Source organism: Panulirus ornatus, chromosome 38, assembly GCF_036320965.1.
Source record: "Panulirus ornatus isolate Po-2019 chromosome 38, ASM3632096v1, whole genome shotgun sequence".
Taxonomy (NCBI): Eukaryota; Metazoa; Arthropoda; class Malacostraca; order Decapoda; family Palinuridae; genus Panulirus; species Panulirus ornatus.
The window spans coordinates 4,953,671-4,970,656 of record NC_092261.1 but is presented as its reverse complement, the minus strand read 5'-3'; the positions used below and the strand labels follow the sequence as shown (position 1 = coordinate 4,970,656).

The 16,986-nt window shown below is 43.0% G+C and overlaps 1 protein-coding gene across 1 annotated transcript in view; it reads left to right on the top strand.

Moving 5' to 3' along the window:
* Positions 1-16,986, top strand: part of LOC139760946 (unconventional myosin-XVIIIa-like) — a 281,136-nt gene that overhangs the window by 242,555 nt on the left and 21,595 nt on the right. The window contains exon 23 of the mRNA XM_071684732.1: positions 3,039-3,112. Within this exon, the coding sequence (XP_071540833.1) occupies positions 3,039-3,112 (74 nt within the window). The remainder of the gene's footprint in view (positions 1-3,038; positions 3,113-16,986) is intronic.

Here is a 16,986-nt window from a genome sequence, read left to right as displayed (position 1 = left end):
ATGGGGTATTTCTGCTGTGTAAATGAGTAGTGGAAGCGGTAGTGAGATTGACTTGTCCAAGGTGAGGGCGAGGGTCGGCGGCAGGAGACTCCTCACATCTTGTATTACCTGGAGGAACCTGTCGGGCGAGCCTTGGCCCACCTTCCTGCCTGGCTAATTACTGCCTACCTCCACCGCCCCCGTCAGTGTTGGTGGCACCGCGCCGGAACATGGCCGACCACCTTCCCTCCATGCCTCCCGCCGACACATACCTCAAGCATATCCCTCCTCGTCTCACTCTCTGGTTGGGTGACGACCTCGCTCTCTTGTTTCCAGTTTTTACTACTGGAACTTTTGGGGTTACTATGTTGCTCTTACCGTCATCTTTAGATATGTACTTACATTGTATTTCGTATATTATTTGATGTATTATGTGTTGATTGCCAAAAATGAATTTGTCTAGGGGAACGTGATATTTGTTGGGTTCTGAATTTCAGAATTTGCATGAACAAAACTTACGTCCTTTTGTGAGTGGAATCAGGCTTGTAATATAAATGAGAGACGCTGTAGAGCATTAGTCAGTCAAGTGCCAGATATTAGAGAGATTACACATTGCTCACCGGCCCTTTGACGGACAGGCGAACGAGTGGCTTGGTGTTTGAGGAGGGAGGTGTCCCAAACAACTCGGCTTGAGAACATGGACCACATGAGATACAATGCCACAGTATCAGGTGACGTAGAGCGCCAGGAAAGTGGACGTCAGCCAGTATCCCTGCCCGCAGTTGTATCATTTCTGTTCACTGTCTTTTTCGTATATTTTTTCCTGTTTTACCACTTTTTTCGTTTTCTTTGTTTCTTGTGATACTCCTTCATACTTTCATTTCATTGTTAGTTCACTTATTCATTTGAGTTCTTCTGCCGAACGTGTTGCGTATTTGTTCTCTTAAAATGTCTGTAGTCACCTCCTCGTTCCCCTCTCATGTGTTCGTAATTTTTCCAAGACCTCTCTCTCTCTCTCTCTCTCTCTCTCTCTCTCTCTCTCTCTCTCTCTCTCTCTCTCTCTCTCTCTCTCTCTCCTTGTTTGTGTAGGTGAACCATTCCCATCTTTGTTCCCTCTTCTGCCTACACCTTCCTCGTCTTCTATCCCGCTTGAACCTGCCCTTGTTCCACCCCCATCTTCTCTGGCCTCGTCCTTACTCCCGCCGACGTTGTTCTCGCTCCCTCTCCGCTGACAGTGTCTTCATCCCCGCCTACACTGTCTTGCTTCCTTCCCCTACCGACCGTATCCTCGCTCACTCTCTGCCCACACTCTTCTCCCCCCTTTCCCACACACAGTGTCTTCGTCTCCCTCTGCCATACTGTCCTTGCTCCCTCCCGGCCGACCACCGACTGAGCCGACCGACCGTGATCCGTGGTTTGGAAAGTTGAGCTAAACGTCGTAAAACTCAGTAGGCGCACAAGCCGCAGCTAGCTGGAAGACAGAGGCTTTGTATTCAAACCTTTGATGGCAGGTTGCGTTGCTGGGTGTGGAGTGTAGTGGCATGGCAAGGTGTGAAGATGGTAATTACCTCCATGGCAAGGTTTAGGGAGGAGTGATTTCCTCAGTGGCAGAATGGAGATTAGTAATTACCTGCATGGCAGGGTATGGAAGGGAGTAATCATCTCAGTGGCAGGGTGTATAAGAGGAGTGATTATTTATGTTTTGCGATCGGAGGACTGTATGGGGAAATGTGGAGAAAGAAATCATGTGATTGTTTTGTATTGTTCAAGGAAACAATTACCTGTTGGACCAGGTTGGAAAAGGGAATGATAAGGGTTATGGTTGAGTTTTAAAGAGGAATTTGTTAGTGATATGATTGTAAATGTGGCTATATTACCTGGATGGGTGTAGCAGGGTCACGTTTAATGGTTTCCGACATGGCCGGAGCCTCATTCCCAACGCTGCAGGATAGCTGCTTTCGTGATGGTAAATTCTAGCTGCCCTGGGCGTCCGTAACTTAAATTCCGGGTAAAAGTCTTATCCGTAGGGTTAAGGAGCAGCTGTGTTCACCATGTTACCGAAAATATTAATTAGTGAGAAAAAGTATAATAGAAATAGTAAGAATGAAACGCAGTGGGAACGTTAATGCAGCGTACATGGTTTAATAAGAAAGTCTTGTGTGTGTGTGTATATATAATATATATATATATATATATATATATATATATATATATATATATATATATATATATTATATATATATATATATATATATATATATATATATATATATATATATATATATATATATATATACACCTAGTTTTAGTTGATTGAGGTCATGGTTTGGCAAGCTTGTCATGAACTGAGAAAGTTATGGATTTATTAAGAGGGCTCGTTAAGGGTAACGGGTGATGTCCATGTGGGGAACGTACATGTACGTAGATTTTTTTTTTTTTTTGGTGGGGGGGGGAGTGGTAGATACCTTTTCAATATATCGGAGGCTGTACGGAGAGTATAGTATTGTCTCAAGACAGATTATCATATGAAAGTAAGAGTAGATACGATAGCCATGGAAGGCACAGTAGACACGGTAACCTTGAAAGGCAGAGTAGATGCGGCAGTCTTGCAAAGACTTCGCTTTATTAAGTTGTTCTTGCCGACCTCCTGTGGCAGGCAAGCGTGAGACAAGGTACGTGCGTACCTTTGGCTTGTCATGTTCGGCATCCTTGGTGAAGTATTTTCCGGAGGGCAAATGATTTTGTATTTATGAAACCGTGTGGTAAAGGAAAATAAAAGTGAATAACTGGTTCTCGTAGTAACCTTTTTGCAGCTAGAAAAAAGCAGCGTGTGACGTGGAAAGAGAGAGAGCGACAGTCTGTCAAGGGAAGTCTTTGCACAGATAACACGAAAATAAAGACGCACTAACTAACGCAAGATGAAGTTCAACAAGGAAAAGAAAGTATGTTAGCCATTAGTATATGCAGACAAACTCCTGTAGGCAAAACCTTAGTTGAACATGGGCGAGTATAGGCAAACGGATTCCCTTGTTTATTTATACTTGATTCGTTTGCTTCAGACTTCATCTGTCAATTTGGTTGGTCACCTAGAAGTGAATTGTGGTATGTTACGTCGGGGGTCTCTGGTCCCATTGTAAGAACGGTGAACAACGCATTGGTAACTGGTTTTCAATTATTTATCTGATGAAAGGACGCCGTAAGAGTGAAATTGTAGTCCTAGACAGGTTTAAACGTCATCACCAATGGTTTACTGACTACTTTCACGTTGTTCATTTGTAGGGATGTACAGAAACATTAGATGACATTACGCAGACATGTAAGACTAGTATATCCATATGGCTGGTGATATTTTTATGTTGTTCTCATGCTGGCTTCACCTAGACCCAGAGCCAGAACACACCTGTGCAGCGTCACACTTATATGGTTTGTGCTTCGTTGTTGCCCCACGGAGTAAAGTTTCGGCTGTCTCTGGTTAGCTTTACGCAGTTCTAATCACGAGTTTTAGGCCCGTTGAAAATTTTAATTTCAGAAATTTATATGAAAAAAAGGAAAAATGTCGTTGGATGGTCATAAATTGGAGGTCGTATGACTTGAAAATGAATCGCAGTTACTTATAGAAATGTAGATGGTGAGATGCGTACAAGTTTTTACAGTGACTTTCGTAACCCGGTCAAATGTCAGGGTCGGCTGGCTGGGGCGTCATGAGGTGGTGGCCGCGGTAAGAATCCATGCAAACTTTAATTCATATGTTAGGTTTTGTCGTCTCACATTATGAAAAATATGACTCAAAGTGGAAAGAGCTTACTAATAACTTTAGTACGCAAAAGACACGTAAATTTTTGAGTTAGCTAGCAGCGCCGAACTTAGAATAAGCATCATGACATTGATGTTGCTCTTTGAGGACAAATACGGTGGAGCGGTAGCACCATATGGGTTGTGGAGGTATTATTGCAGCCATTGTGAATGGTGGTGTTAAATTGTGGGCCGTAAGACAGTAGATGTGGCAGTAAAGACAGTGGACCGTGAATCCCAACCGGGTAGCGACGCATGTGTCCAGCCTCCTGCTGTCTGACTCTACGTAGACCCTTTGTCGCCTACGGGTCTGGTTGGCGGCTCGATGTCTAACATTGAGCGTATCATCTTTAACTCATGAAAATATCATGAATTACGATTATTGTGTTCAATAGTTGATGTTTATTTAAGCGATACACAATAGCATTGCTGGGTCGAATTGTATCGCCGAATGGGACGTGTTTGTAGGACTTAAAGAGCACTTGTTATTGCTTGCTGGCAGCATGCGTTACTTGCCTTGATCTTCTGGAGTATTTTTTTTTTTTTTATCTAGCAGCCTAGACCTTATTGCCTCTGTAGTAATGATAATTAAGCAAGTTCCTGATATGTGAAGGTGCCAGTATTGTCAATTTTCAATTTTTATATTTTATGCTGAATCGCATATTTGATGTAGTGGGTACATCAGTGATATATAGAATCAGTACGTTGTATGCATGGCATTAAGATTGTTTTGAACATTTATACATTTAAAGTGTAGACTATTGCACATGTAAATCTACAGAGTTAACTACCAACCACCCACCAAGTGACGTGAATATGAGCAAGAACGATGGTGTATTCATCATGGCACAGCGTTACAGGTTGTGGACCTCTTTGAATACTGCTGACAGCGTTAGCTATGATCTATGCTTAGAAATGCTATATTTTTGTTTTCCATTAGTGGGACTAATTTTACCAGCTATTATTACGATACTGACTTATTCCAACGCAAGTTTATGAATGTGAAGATTGATCTTGCATGTTTATATGTTCATTCTGAAGTGAGGGAGGACACGATACTTAAATCTGCTTTAGCCTTCAGCTGAATTATCCGCATCCTCCAACTTCAGACCTCCTGACAAACCGTCAGCTATTACCAGAACAACAAAATGCGACAACCAACGCAAGTAAAATTGCGGACCTTCTCGAAAGAAGATACTTTATGAAGATTTTTACTCATACCTCTAATGTAGCTGATGGAACAAGATAAATTCAGACAGTAAAATAAAAACGCATAGGCGCCGCTGGTTTACAAGAGGTACCGAAGATGAACATAACTATAAATCACGAACAAATGAGATTTCGACCTCAGAAGATAAATACTTTATTTCTTTCCTTACTCTTCATGATTTTGTTTTACTTCGTTACAATACATGTAGTACGGAATCGGTAGTTGATAACATTCCGTCATTGATTTGTAACAGCGATAAATGAACGTCTTGTAATTTTGGACAACCAGTGATTTAGGTAAGCAGTAATCCATTGGTATCACCAATTGATCAGGCAATGGCGGAAATTCCGCTGTGTACGACTAGATTGATAGTTTGACCACGTCCTCCGCCTTCCTTCATTCTCGCAGAGAAGGTTTTCTTCAGTGTTTCATATTTTTGTTACCTTTGAGTTTAAAAGTTTGGGTGACATACATATTGATGGGAACTTTTATAAGAAATTGAGGAGGCTTTCCACATTCCTCGGTGTAGATGGGGAAGGGTTTGCAGCTGGTACAAATACCTACCCTTAAAGTACATTTTGATTATGGATTAATTTTCATCGTAAAGATAATGAGTCACTATCACAGTGAATTGTGTTGACTAAAATCGAGAAGTCGTCGAGGAGGAAGTGAATGAAGATTGCTGTACATAAGAATATTTTATGGAAGACTTTCTTGCAAAGGAAAAATCGAACAATTTAGGTATTCACGCATTATTCCATAAAAGCACCATCAATTCCTGTTGAAAGTTTAGCATTCAGTTGTTGTATACTTCGATGATAGTTAAAAAAAAAAAAAAAAGTGCAAAGCGGACATGAAGTCGACGAAAACAATATTTGGTAAATTTATCGTGAAATAGAGATGTAAACATGATTAAATGACCTATAAGTGAAGTGAAAACGGTTGACGGCAGACTGTGTGGTACTTTATTTAGTAATAAAAGTAGGAAGACTGACTGAAGTGTATGACCAGAGGACGATGCGTGGTTGGTGCCAGATGACTGAGGTGGCAGCTCTAGTGGTGTGGGTCAATTTCACTTAAGGTAAGGCTGAACTTGCACCGCTCTCTTGTTGTTGATGCAGCAGATGACTTCCCCGGAGGCTCCTCTCTTTTCATCACTTTGTCCACCACCTTCTGAGGATGTGTGGTTATGTGTGCACCGCTACCTCTCGTGCATACAGGGAAATGTTTTTTAGATTTGCAGGACCCCCGTCTCAGTGCCTCCTTTTTTTTCGATCAAATATTTCTTAAGTTTTTCAGTAATCTGACCCTTTTTTTTTTTTTGGCATATGCCGTTCGTTCACTCTTCTGTTGCTTCACATCTTTTGTCCTGATTGATGTATTGGTATCCCAAGTTTAATTGACATTTTCGTTTCCTTAAGGAACTGGTCAATAGCGAGTGAGCAATTGAAGAACTTGAAAGTTGTGATCTTATCTCTCATTGTCCTCCACATCCCTTACGTAGGCGCAGCTGTGGAGGTGGTTTTGTTAGCGTAATTCTCTTTGCAGATCAATTTCCAGCGTCCGTATTTTTGTATACATCTCGCTTCGCCAGACACCGTCTCATTTCACATCAGCCACTCTTACCAATCACATCAACAGCCTTGACATTTTACGTCTTCACCAACCCTCACACCTCATACCAGGCTGCCTCACACCTCACAGGAGACAGTGAACTGCGCCTGGCCCAGTAAGGCAGCAGCATGCGTCTTGCGTCATCAGAAGAGAGAATGTATCAATGATTGTAATTAGTTTACGTTGTCAGTCAGTAGAAACACTTTGTTTTGTTTGCATCCAAGAATACTAGTTGTTTAGCACGGTTCTCCACGGGCTCTGTCGCGACTCTAAACCTTTCCCTGATAACACAAGACATTTTTTATGAATGAGGCTTGGGTACCCAGGAAGTGCGGCCTCGCTTTGATGCAGACTTGCACGACATTCCGGCACGGGAGTCGTCAGTGCCAGTCTTTTTTTTTTTACTGAGATGGTTAAAAGTGAGGTGATGATTTACATGCGTTACGGCAGTCGGCCATGGGAAGTAGCAGGAGCAGCAGTAGTAGTAGTAGGACGATGGTACAGTGGGTCATGTGCACGGCGACGAGGCCACGGAAATGTTGGCTCCCCTGACGGTCTAGCGTCACTGGCGGTCAGTTTATGCGGCGGCGATGGTGGTAACCCTGACCGCCCTGCCTGCTGCCTCCTCTCACCATTGTAAACTTTCATTATATTTTCTTAATTTCTGAAGACACCAATAAGATATTGTTAAGGTTGCAGTACGCTATAAATATATTTTACAGATTGTCCCACGTAATAACGATGATCATGACTGACCTATATAGAAATTGGCCATAATAAGGTATATATGCGGTCGGCATCACAGTGGACATTATCCAGAAGTTTTTGCGTGTTTTTTCCTCCCTTCATTCGCATGGACTAGTTGTGCGCGCATTTTTTACACCTAATCATATTAATGCAAGGGCGGTGGCAGTTTGACTACTGATATGTTTCCGGTTAACAGTAGGGAAAGTTGACGCTGAAGTGATGTACTATTGAAGTGAATTATGAAGGTTTGGTAATAATTGAAAAGGGGAATGTGAAATGTTACGTTGTACTGTGTGCGGGTGAAATAGTAATTGCGGAAGGGGGTCGCGGCTGACCCCACCGGGATATGGGAACTTGTAGGGGAAAATGTAGGATTGTCTGTTGAATGGGGAGAGATACGCCGAATGCATAATTGAGATAAGGAGGAGAAGGAGGAGGATTTGCTTTAGGTTTTATGATTACTCATCCTTCAACTAGTATAACCGGAACCTTTGGTGAAGGGAGCGTTGCTGTGGGGAAGGTGTGGTGGCGGGCACTGACGAAAGGTGTGGTAGCGAGCATTGAAAAATGTGCGGTGGTTTGGACTGAGGTAGCTCTGGTGGCGGCGGGTTCTGAGGGAGATGTGCTGGATACGAGCACTGAGGCAGGAGAGCGGGAGGTCTGGGAGTCGGTGCCGCTCTGTCCTCGTCTCCATCTTGTGCTGGGGCAGGAATATATCAATGTAAGCCAGTACTGGGGCCACGTGTTCGGACCCATGACCCACACATGTACGAGGTACACGCCCCTGCCGCGCAATTCAAGGCTTATCGAGCTGTAAGCGGCAGAAATTGCTGTCGCCGTCCTCATCTCGCCAGCAGGTGGAGCGGGCAGGTGGGTGGCACTTCCGGTGGTCAGATAGATGTGGTTAAATAGACCTTGACTGCTAATATTGTGGGTGAAGTGCATTAGTGGCGCACACCGGATCACCGCCCCTCTACGCATACACATACACTCCTTAATTGACCTGTACTCCACCTACGCTTACACTGACTCCACCTTTACTGACCCTCACCCCACCTACATGTACACTCCACCTTTACTAACCTCTTCTCCACCTTAACTGACACTTACTCCACCCATATTGACCTGCGCTTCACTTTTAACTGACGCCTACTCCACCTGTATTGACACAGTTCCACCTCTCCTGACTCGACCTCCGTAACTCATACCACCTTCAGTGACATTACCTCTCGTGACCCATACTTCACCTCCACGAACTCTTCTCCACCTCCATTAACTTACACTCAGTCTTCACTAATCCACAGGCCACCAGCACATACCCACATGCCATTTCCTCAAACCTCATACTCCATCCTTGCAGGCCAGTGTTATCTCCACCGATCCCAACGAATGTACCTATCTACACGTGTTGAGAAATCGTGTATCCGAGAGAGAGGCGTCATGGCAGTCGATCAACTAGACGTCTTCAGTTATCGCTCCCGGGAAAGTGAATTAATGAAAATAATTCGTGGAAATAGAAAAAGAGAAAGCGGTTTTGCTGGTTATAACTTTCGTCCTGGACTATAATGATAAACTTATATTACTGTATCAGTGTGTGTGTGTGAATATAATATTCTGTATATTGACAGCATTCGTAGGGCCCCATCTCGAACTCTATCAGCCATCGCATACCCTTTTTAAACTTCTGTCTAGTCTGCAGTCATAGTCTAATGAGTCAGTTTATTCCGGTCATCCATATTTGTGGTGCTATTAGAAGTACTTATTTACATCATCTCTAACAAGGTTCACGTAGGTGTGAGTGTGTGTGTGCGTGGGTCGGTCTGGAGTGGAATGTGGTAATGTGTGTAGGAGCAGCCGAAGTAGAGAGCCACCTGCAGGTAGGGTCAGGCGGGCTGTTGGCCGGGGGCTCCGGTCTCTCCTGGCCGTGCTCTACTTGACCTCTGCACGCCCAGGAATTGCTGGACCGATCGGGGCCAAAACGGCGGCCATCTTCACCTGTGTCAAGACTGGCTGTCGGGGCCGGCGATCACTGGTGCCGTCTCTCACTGTCTGTACTGGTTCTTGGGCTAAGCTGGTTGGCACCTGCTGAGGGGGAGTTAACATTATCGACTGTAGGTCCGTGTGGGAGTTGATTGTTGCCCAGCATAGTTTTCGTCTCACCAAAATGGAGATTTGTATGTATATTGGATAGTGAAACTGTTGTTAAGTAGGCACTCCGGCCAAAATGTTTGGCTAAATATGGATGGGCGCCTTGAAGCCGGGACAATGTCGTCTTAAGGAATAAGTAAATAAACAGATAAGTCGAAGAGGAGTATTATCTTCTGTTGTGTACCCAGAACTCTGGTGTTTATTACTTGGGAATTCACTGCCACGAGGTTCGTCTGAGACGGTCCTGTGGAACAGGACGTATCCCTATTGTTCTGGAGTTTAAAAATGACTTGAAGATATTACATGAGACATTCCGAGAAGAGAGATCACTGATCTCTTATACCCGCCACTCCCTTAGCATCACCATCGCCCCACCCACCCACTCGCGTATCTCCTCGTAATCTCCAGTAATCTCCCTGTCAGACTGACACAGTCTCTTGTCCCGCCCCTGCTTATTAATCACGGAGAGCCTAGGGTGTTGGGCACTTACAACTTATATTATAAAGTATAGCTCACAGTTTTACCTTAACCGTTGATAAGTAAAACAAATTTAGGAAAGGCTTGGCACATGTCAGTATCCCATGTTCATTACCACAAATCCTTCCTCGATTGATGTTATTTATTCATCTGAGTCTTTGTGTTGACGCACACGTTATTGACATAGATATGGACCTATGTAATTAATATAGATATGGAGCCCATGTCTGACAGTTATCGTTTCGTAGGACTGAAAAATAGTGTCGGTTGTGTGGGTGAGTTGGTAACCGTGTTTGGTCATGTGGTTGAAGTGCCACCTGTGCTGCAACATTGATGTCCCAAACTTGGGTAAGTGGGAGAACCTGTATGATAACTGATGGCTTAGACCAGGTGAAGTAGTGACCCCAGTGACAGGGCGTCGCGTGTACAAGCCGCAGGAGTGGCGGCCAGACTACAGGGAAGTAGTACTGTTATGGCTACGTTGCCGTCACTGGAAGTGGAGGGAGACTCAGCCTTGGATGTAGCAATCTCTCTGGTCTGGATTTCACTCACTAGCTGACCGACACGTTTCACAGGTGACTGTCAGAATTTTTGATTAAATAATACATGTTATCAGTTATAAATTTGTCGTAGAATATTACTTGTAAAATCGTGTTCGTCAACAGGAGCCGACCTCCGGCTTCCCGTTTTCGTCAGGTCAAACGAAACAGTCAGTCCGCTCACGGAGGTGATGCTCGTAGTGTGTACGCTGCCGCGCTAGTGTGAGGTGTTGGTCATCCCTGACTTGAGACTCTCTATCGCTGTCGCGTTTATAAGTTCATGTGTCTCAGCGAGATGTGTGTGTACACGGGACTAGTGATGAACTGCTCTGCGATGGACTATACATATTTATATACATAAAGATGTGGGACCTTGAGACGTCCTGGCATAGTGGCCGAGTCTGGTGGTTGGCGGCCAACCCCAGGGAGTTGTACCGGAAGCATCAGTCACTCGTACCTACATTTACTGGATATGTTTGGTTTTGGAGTGACTCGGAAAAAGTTCAGATATACGAAATTGTATTTTGGATACCCCCGTTTATGCGATGATACTGTGCAAATGGAAATAAAGGAAATTTCTCCAGTGATACATAATCTCCGAAAAAAATTATTTATTTTTGACATGTGACTGACAGTGATGTGAGACCGTTGTAATCAAGAATAATGTTTACAGATGGTGTCTGCGTGTGTTTGTGTGTAGTGCTCTGTCAACGCGACACCTTGCCATCTGCTTGCCTCCGTCACAAACCTCAGTCAGGCCTTCGTGCACTCGGTCCGTCGTAGGGAAGACGAATGTGCTAGAAACCCCAGTAAAATAGAACATATCTTTCCTGTTTTATTATTAGATGATTGTGAAACGAGGAACGCTTTCGAAGGGGACATAGATGAATGCAGTTTCCCAACTGAATAAGTCTTCAGTTCGTGTTCATTCTGGCTGTTGCTTTGTTATGCTTGATGTGTGCTTTTGAGCGAGTATAACATTCTAAAAGGTTAAGATTTGTATGCCAAACATAGCTAATATACAAAGTTAATTTCATGATGTCGACGGACCACGCATGCTGCGGTTGCTAATTGTTGCTGTCCGTTGACAGTGGCAAACATTGACTGATCTAATTTTAAGGGGCATTCGTTTTCCTGTGTGACTTAGATATCCAGTGCACAGAGACTGCTCACTTTTGACAATGGTAGGAGGGCTAGGTTTGGGTGAGTAAGGTTATATGACATCCATACAATCAAAAGCATAGTTTTTTGTTACGGTGTCCAAATGTCAAGCTAACCTTACTTATCCTGACTGAACCTCGCATTCAAAAGGAACAAAGCTCAGTGATATAAGATTTAACGTAATGCCTATTACACGAGCCCACTGACAAGATGACTGTGTTCCTAACTTTGGTCATCATGCGTTGCTTCTTAGCACCTAGCCATGTTCACCAGTACTCTGCAAACTTAGAGTAATATTCAACCCAAAAATTGATTAATCGACTCGGTACGGAGATTAATATTCAACCCAAAAATTGATTAATTGACTCGGTACGGATCCATATAGATTTAATGATGTTAGGAATGTTGGCAGCATTATAAGTCGCTGGTTATAGCAGTAGTAGCCGTATTAATTGATGATAGCAGCAGTACTAGACATAGTATATGAGATGTACCAGCTGCAGAAAAAAGATGAGATTCTTAATGATTGATTTAGATCTATAAATTGTTAACATGTTTCTTGTAGATATATTCATGTTTATCATCATTATATTTAAGAAACGTACTTGTTAATAGCTTCATTAACTTGAAATGTTTTAGCATTAGATATATAGTGTTGATATTAACATTGTTCAGAAGTGATCTCATGTAGAAGTAAAAATACTAAGAATAGCGGTGTGCAAAAGTTTTTCCATTGCTCTCGGCTGTTGACCCCACTCTTTAAAACATTAGTCTCATGTCTGGGGAACTGTCAGAAACACGTTTTAAAGCATTGTTATACTTTCAGTCTTTCTCGGTGTTGGTTTCTTATTTTTAGGTACGTTTCGCTAGTAAGCGGTCGATGTTTTAATAACGTTATGTTAAGAGCGAATGCCTTGTACAATGAATCATGTACAGTTCAAATAAGGTTGCGAATTATTTCTTTTCGTAGATTAGTTACTGTTATCCACATTGTTTTCTTTGTTGAGAAGGTTAGGGAGAATTTGCTAAAAGGGCAGCACGAGAGCCAGGTTTGAACCCTCTTAGTTCATAATATGCATTAGTCACGTCCCTAGGGGCGTGCAGCTGGCTGTACCCGTTATAACCAGTCTGGTAACAGTCAGACTTGTGAATCACCTTGATTAACCTCAGTTTTGTGGGACAGTTGTCTGGTCGGTGTTACTACCCGGAAGTAGAACTTTTGCATAACTTAACATCTTGTGTGGGCAAATGCCTCTCCCTCTGGAGAATGGAAAAGAAGCCTGTGTTATCAGCATAATATACCATCCTGCCACGAGTGATATTGAAGAATCTTGTGTTTTAGGTATATATACATATTCTGTTGAAAAGAATCAGCAGTGATCACTAGGATTGGACGTGTAGTTAGAAGGCTAGGCGTCGAAGGAGACAAGGTAACACGTGTGAAGTCAGACATGAAGGAGAAGCAGGGAAGTGTGGAGGCGCAGGAGCGGGTGCGTCAGCGTATCGCCCAGTGGGAGAGCTTGGGCGGGGGACACGCCAAAGGCTTGCTGGACTCGCACAGTGAACACTCGCCGTCACCCGTGGTAGAGCAGCAAGAGCCGCTCCATCCACACCTGCTAGATCACACCGATCACGCCTCACAATCCCACTCGATTTCGCAATGCCACCACCCACCCATGCTGTGTACGGAGGGCAAGGTGACGTCCACACACTCCCTCATGCCCACTTCCCCTGAGTCTATTTCATCACTCCAGGAAAACGGCATTAACGAGTTTGAGGACCAACTCCTGCGGGAAACATCCTCACTCAGGTTGAACACACCCGTCAGGAACGCCGCCGTCAGGAGGTTCTGGCAACAGCAGGTGCTTTTGCCTATTTATTATTTCTAGTGGTTCACCCTGACTGTCATTTGTTAAACGTTGTAATATACTTGTTCTCGTGAGTGTGACATTATTTCTTCTTGAACTATAGTGTTTTCTGCACCCTGACTCGTTGTACGGAACATGCTATAGTTAGTTAATAGTAAATCAGGAATTCAAAAGTATTTCATGAGTATTTCAACCTAATGTCATTAAGTGACACGAAGACTACCATTAAGTAAGACTGTATAACCGACAAGGTTTAGTTTATATCACCGGTGGCAGGAAGAACCCGACATGGTAGTATATATATGACTGGATTTTATGTTATTGTTTTTACGGATGGGTGATACAGTCTATCCAGGTAGTGCGAGTGTTTGGGTATGTTTGTGGAATAATGGCTTGAGTACAAGTCCAGATTTGAGTAGGCACTGCCTTTGAGGTGTGTGTACTGCTGTGTTCTTTGGATGCCGTGCTTACTTTTAATATTTACGTGTTCATTGTCAAGCGGGCGGTGTTCAGGGAAAGACAGTTGGATAAACAACGGGTTACATGGATTTAGGTTATAAACTAACCTAACCTGGCCAGTTAATAAAGTTAGTGGCGCTAGAAGCGCGGACCTCGCTTGCATGCCTGCCTGCAGTTCGTCACTCCAGTCCCTCCCATTAAAGGTTAATGCGTGTCACAGTTCTCCGAGAAGAGCCATCAACCGTGGTCTCGTGCTGGGGCCCAATCTTGGTCATCTACCGGTCAAGGATTTCCAGGAGGACCTTTCCTCATTGAACAACGCAGCACTTAGGCTAGGGTACTTCCTAATGTTGTCAGGTACCCTAATATAAAAGTTTAAAACATTTGCGTTCGCGTTCATGCTTGCACTATCACTCACCACAGATACAAGAATTTGACGTTTGCGACGAAAACGCTGGGAGAGAGGGAGGAGAGAATTGTGTCTTCAGATGCCGTATAAAGTCCTCCACAATAATGTAATCGCCGTATTCCATTTTAAGTCCTCCGCAATAATGTAATCGCCGTATTCCATTTGAAGGAATTTCCTTGCTGGCCATATATTTTTTTCAATCACCTGACTGAACTTCGCTCCTGTCTGCCTGTCTAGTAACGGAACAGTTAATAGTTGTTTTTACAGAAAGTTTGTTAGGTCTTCACAAACGCTCAGTTATGGGCGTTATCAGTAAGTAGGTGACACGTATCGATATTAAAGTCCATGGATTTGTAGGGCATATATTTAAAATCTCGTAACAAAAGTGAAATGTTAACAACATCCCTGTGGGTTTTGTGAACACTACCCTAGCAAATGAGAGCAAATATGAAACTAATAACAAGCGATCGTAAAGAAAAACTTTTGTTGAGATTCATGAAACAAAGTGTTAGCTGATTATTATGTTTTGAGAAGAAACCTCAATATCATGCAGCTGCATTGAAGTATATCTCGTATTTTGACAAAAATAACATTCCGTTATTAGTCCAGGACTTAAGATATGAGCAAACAACTAAATATACATACAATTTTTGCACATTCCCCTCTAACCGTATGCCAGTTAGTTCGTATTGCAGGAAAAACTGGGGGTACAAATGATGCTCTGTCCTCGGCCTTCGAAAAGTAGGGTACATGTACTACCCAATCCCATTGGGATTTGCGTCCGTGCTCTCAGTAGCCGTCTGCTTCTGATTTGCCTCAGGCAGTTCAGATGTCTACGTAGAACCTGAGAAGTACAGTATTCTGTGAATGCTGACAACAGCCGTGTTTGTTAGTGTGCATGGTAATGCGTCATGAAATAAGTTCCACCGGTGCTACAATTGTATTTATATCTGTTGTCACTGAATATTGAAGTTAACGAAACATTAAGGATTGAAACTGACTGATCACAGTAAACTTTGTGGCTGCCTTGACATTGTGTTTATGGAAACCAAAGCAAATAAAATTTTTCCGTCTCTTGCCATATGTGACTAGGACCCCCCCCCCCTTTTTTTTTTTTAACGAACAGCCACGTCTTCATGACTGTCAGCTGTTCAGGCAGGAGCGGCTGGGAAATCTGACCTCCTCCTGCTACCCACTAACCCAGCCGGTTCTCTCGCCCACATGACCCGTGGCTTCAGGAAAAATGGTCACTGTAAAGATGAACACAAGAAATTTAAATAATCTAAATGGCCACAGTTTGCCGTATATTCTTATTTTCTGAAATGCTTGTAAAGTATATGAAACATTATTAGATTGTTCTCGTATTTTAGTAGTATTATTTTGAATCTAACCTTAACTAAAAACTGCTGGTTCCACTGTCACATTAGTGCTTCAGAGAAAGCATGATTCATCTATGTATTCTAGGAACATCTTTTTTTTTATTTCCAGCAAATTAATTAAACCCAAATTCTGGTGATTCTCATTCTGCTGCCAGGTTTCCCATGACGGATTTTACGGATCGCTTTAGAAAGTCACTTTTCTGACTAGCATGGCAGTAAGGGAATTTGCAGCGAACGAGCCCACTGTTAATTTGCATCATAGTTTACTAGAGATTGCAATAGCAGAGTGCATATGCTGATTTTTTAGAGCATAAAGATAATACATATTAGATGAGCAGGTAGCTTCTTGTGGAATATGACCATGTATGTGGCAGGTAAAGTGGTTGACCGGCGGCGATGTGGTGGTGCCTGTGAGTAAGATGAGCTTCCACCCACCTTCTCATCCGTCAACTCAGGAACCGCATGATCATGACTGGCTAGGTGTATGTTAGTGTGTGGTGTACGCATTTACCTCCCCTGCTCTTTAAGCTTGTTGCGTGAGTCCACTTTTTTTGGAATCAAGTACTTCCATTGGTCATAGGATAGGCTATCATATTCATCGGCCTGACTCGTACCGAAGATGGGTAGGTAATTACAGAGAAAGCGACTGGGATAACCTGGATGTGCACTTGAGGGTAGAGAAACGAATAGGAGTAAGGAGAAAACAAAAAGTGGAACCCAAATGCCGTGAGCACGTACAAGGAAGGAAACAATAGAACTTGAAGAATGCCAAATGGATTTTAAATCTTAATTGCGTATGTTTGCGCATGATGCTATACGTAAAAGATGATTTAAATATTCGAACTACTACAAGTTAAAGAGACTCCTTGGTAGGTTCTGCACATGAGGAATAGAATTTGGTACAGCCAAATGCAGAGTGATTAGATTGAATGCATTCAATAGGAAATCAGGTTACTAATATCACTTCGTAGGGAGCACGCCCGACTTCGAGTTAGCCGTCATATCCAGATCATCGCCAAAGCATCACTATATATATATATATATATATATATATATATATATATATATATATATATATATATATATATATATATCTTTTTCTTTCTTTCAAACTATTCGCCATTTCCCGTGTTAGCGAGTTAGCGTGAAGAACAGAGGACTGGGCCTTAGAGGGAATATCCTCACCTGGCCCCCTTCTCTGTTC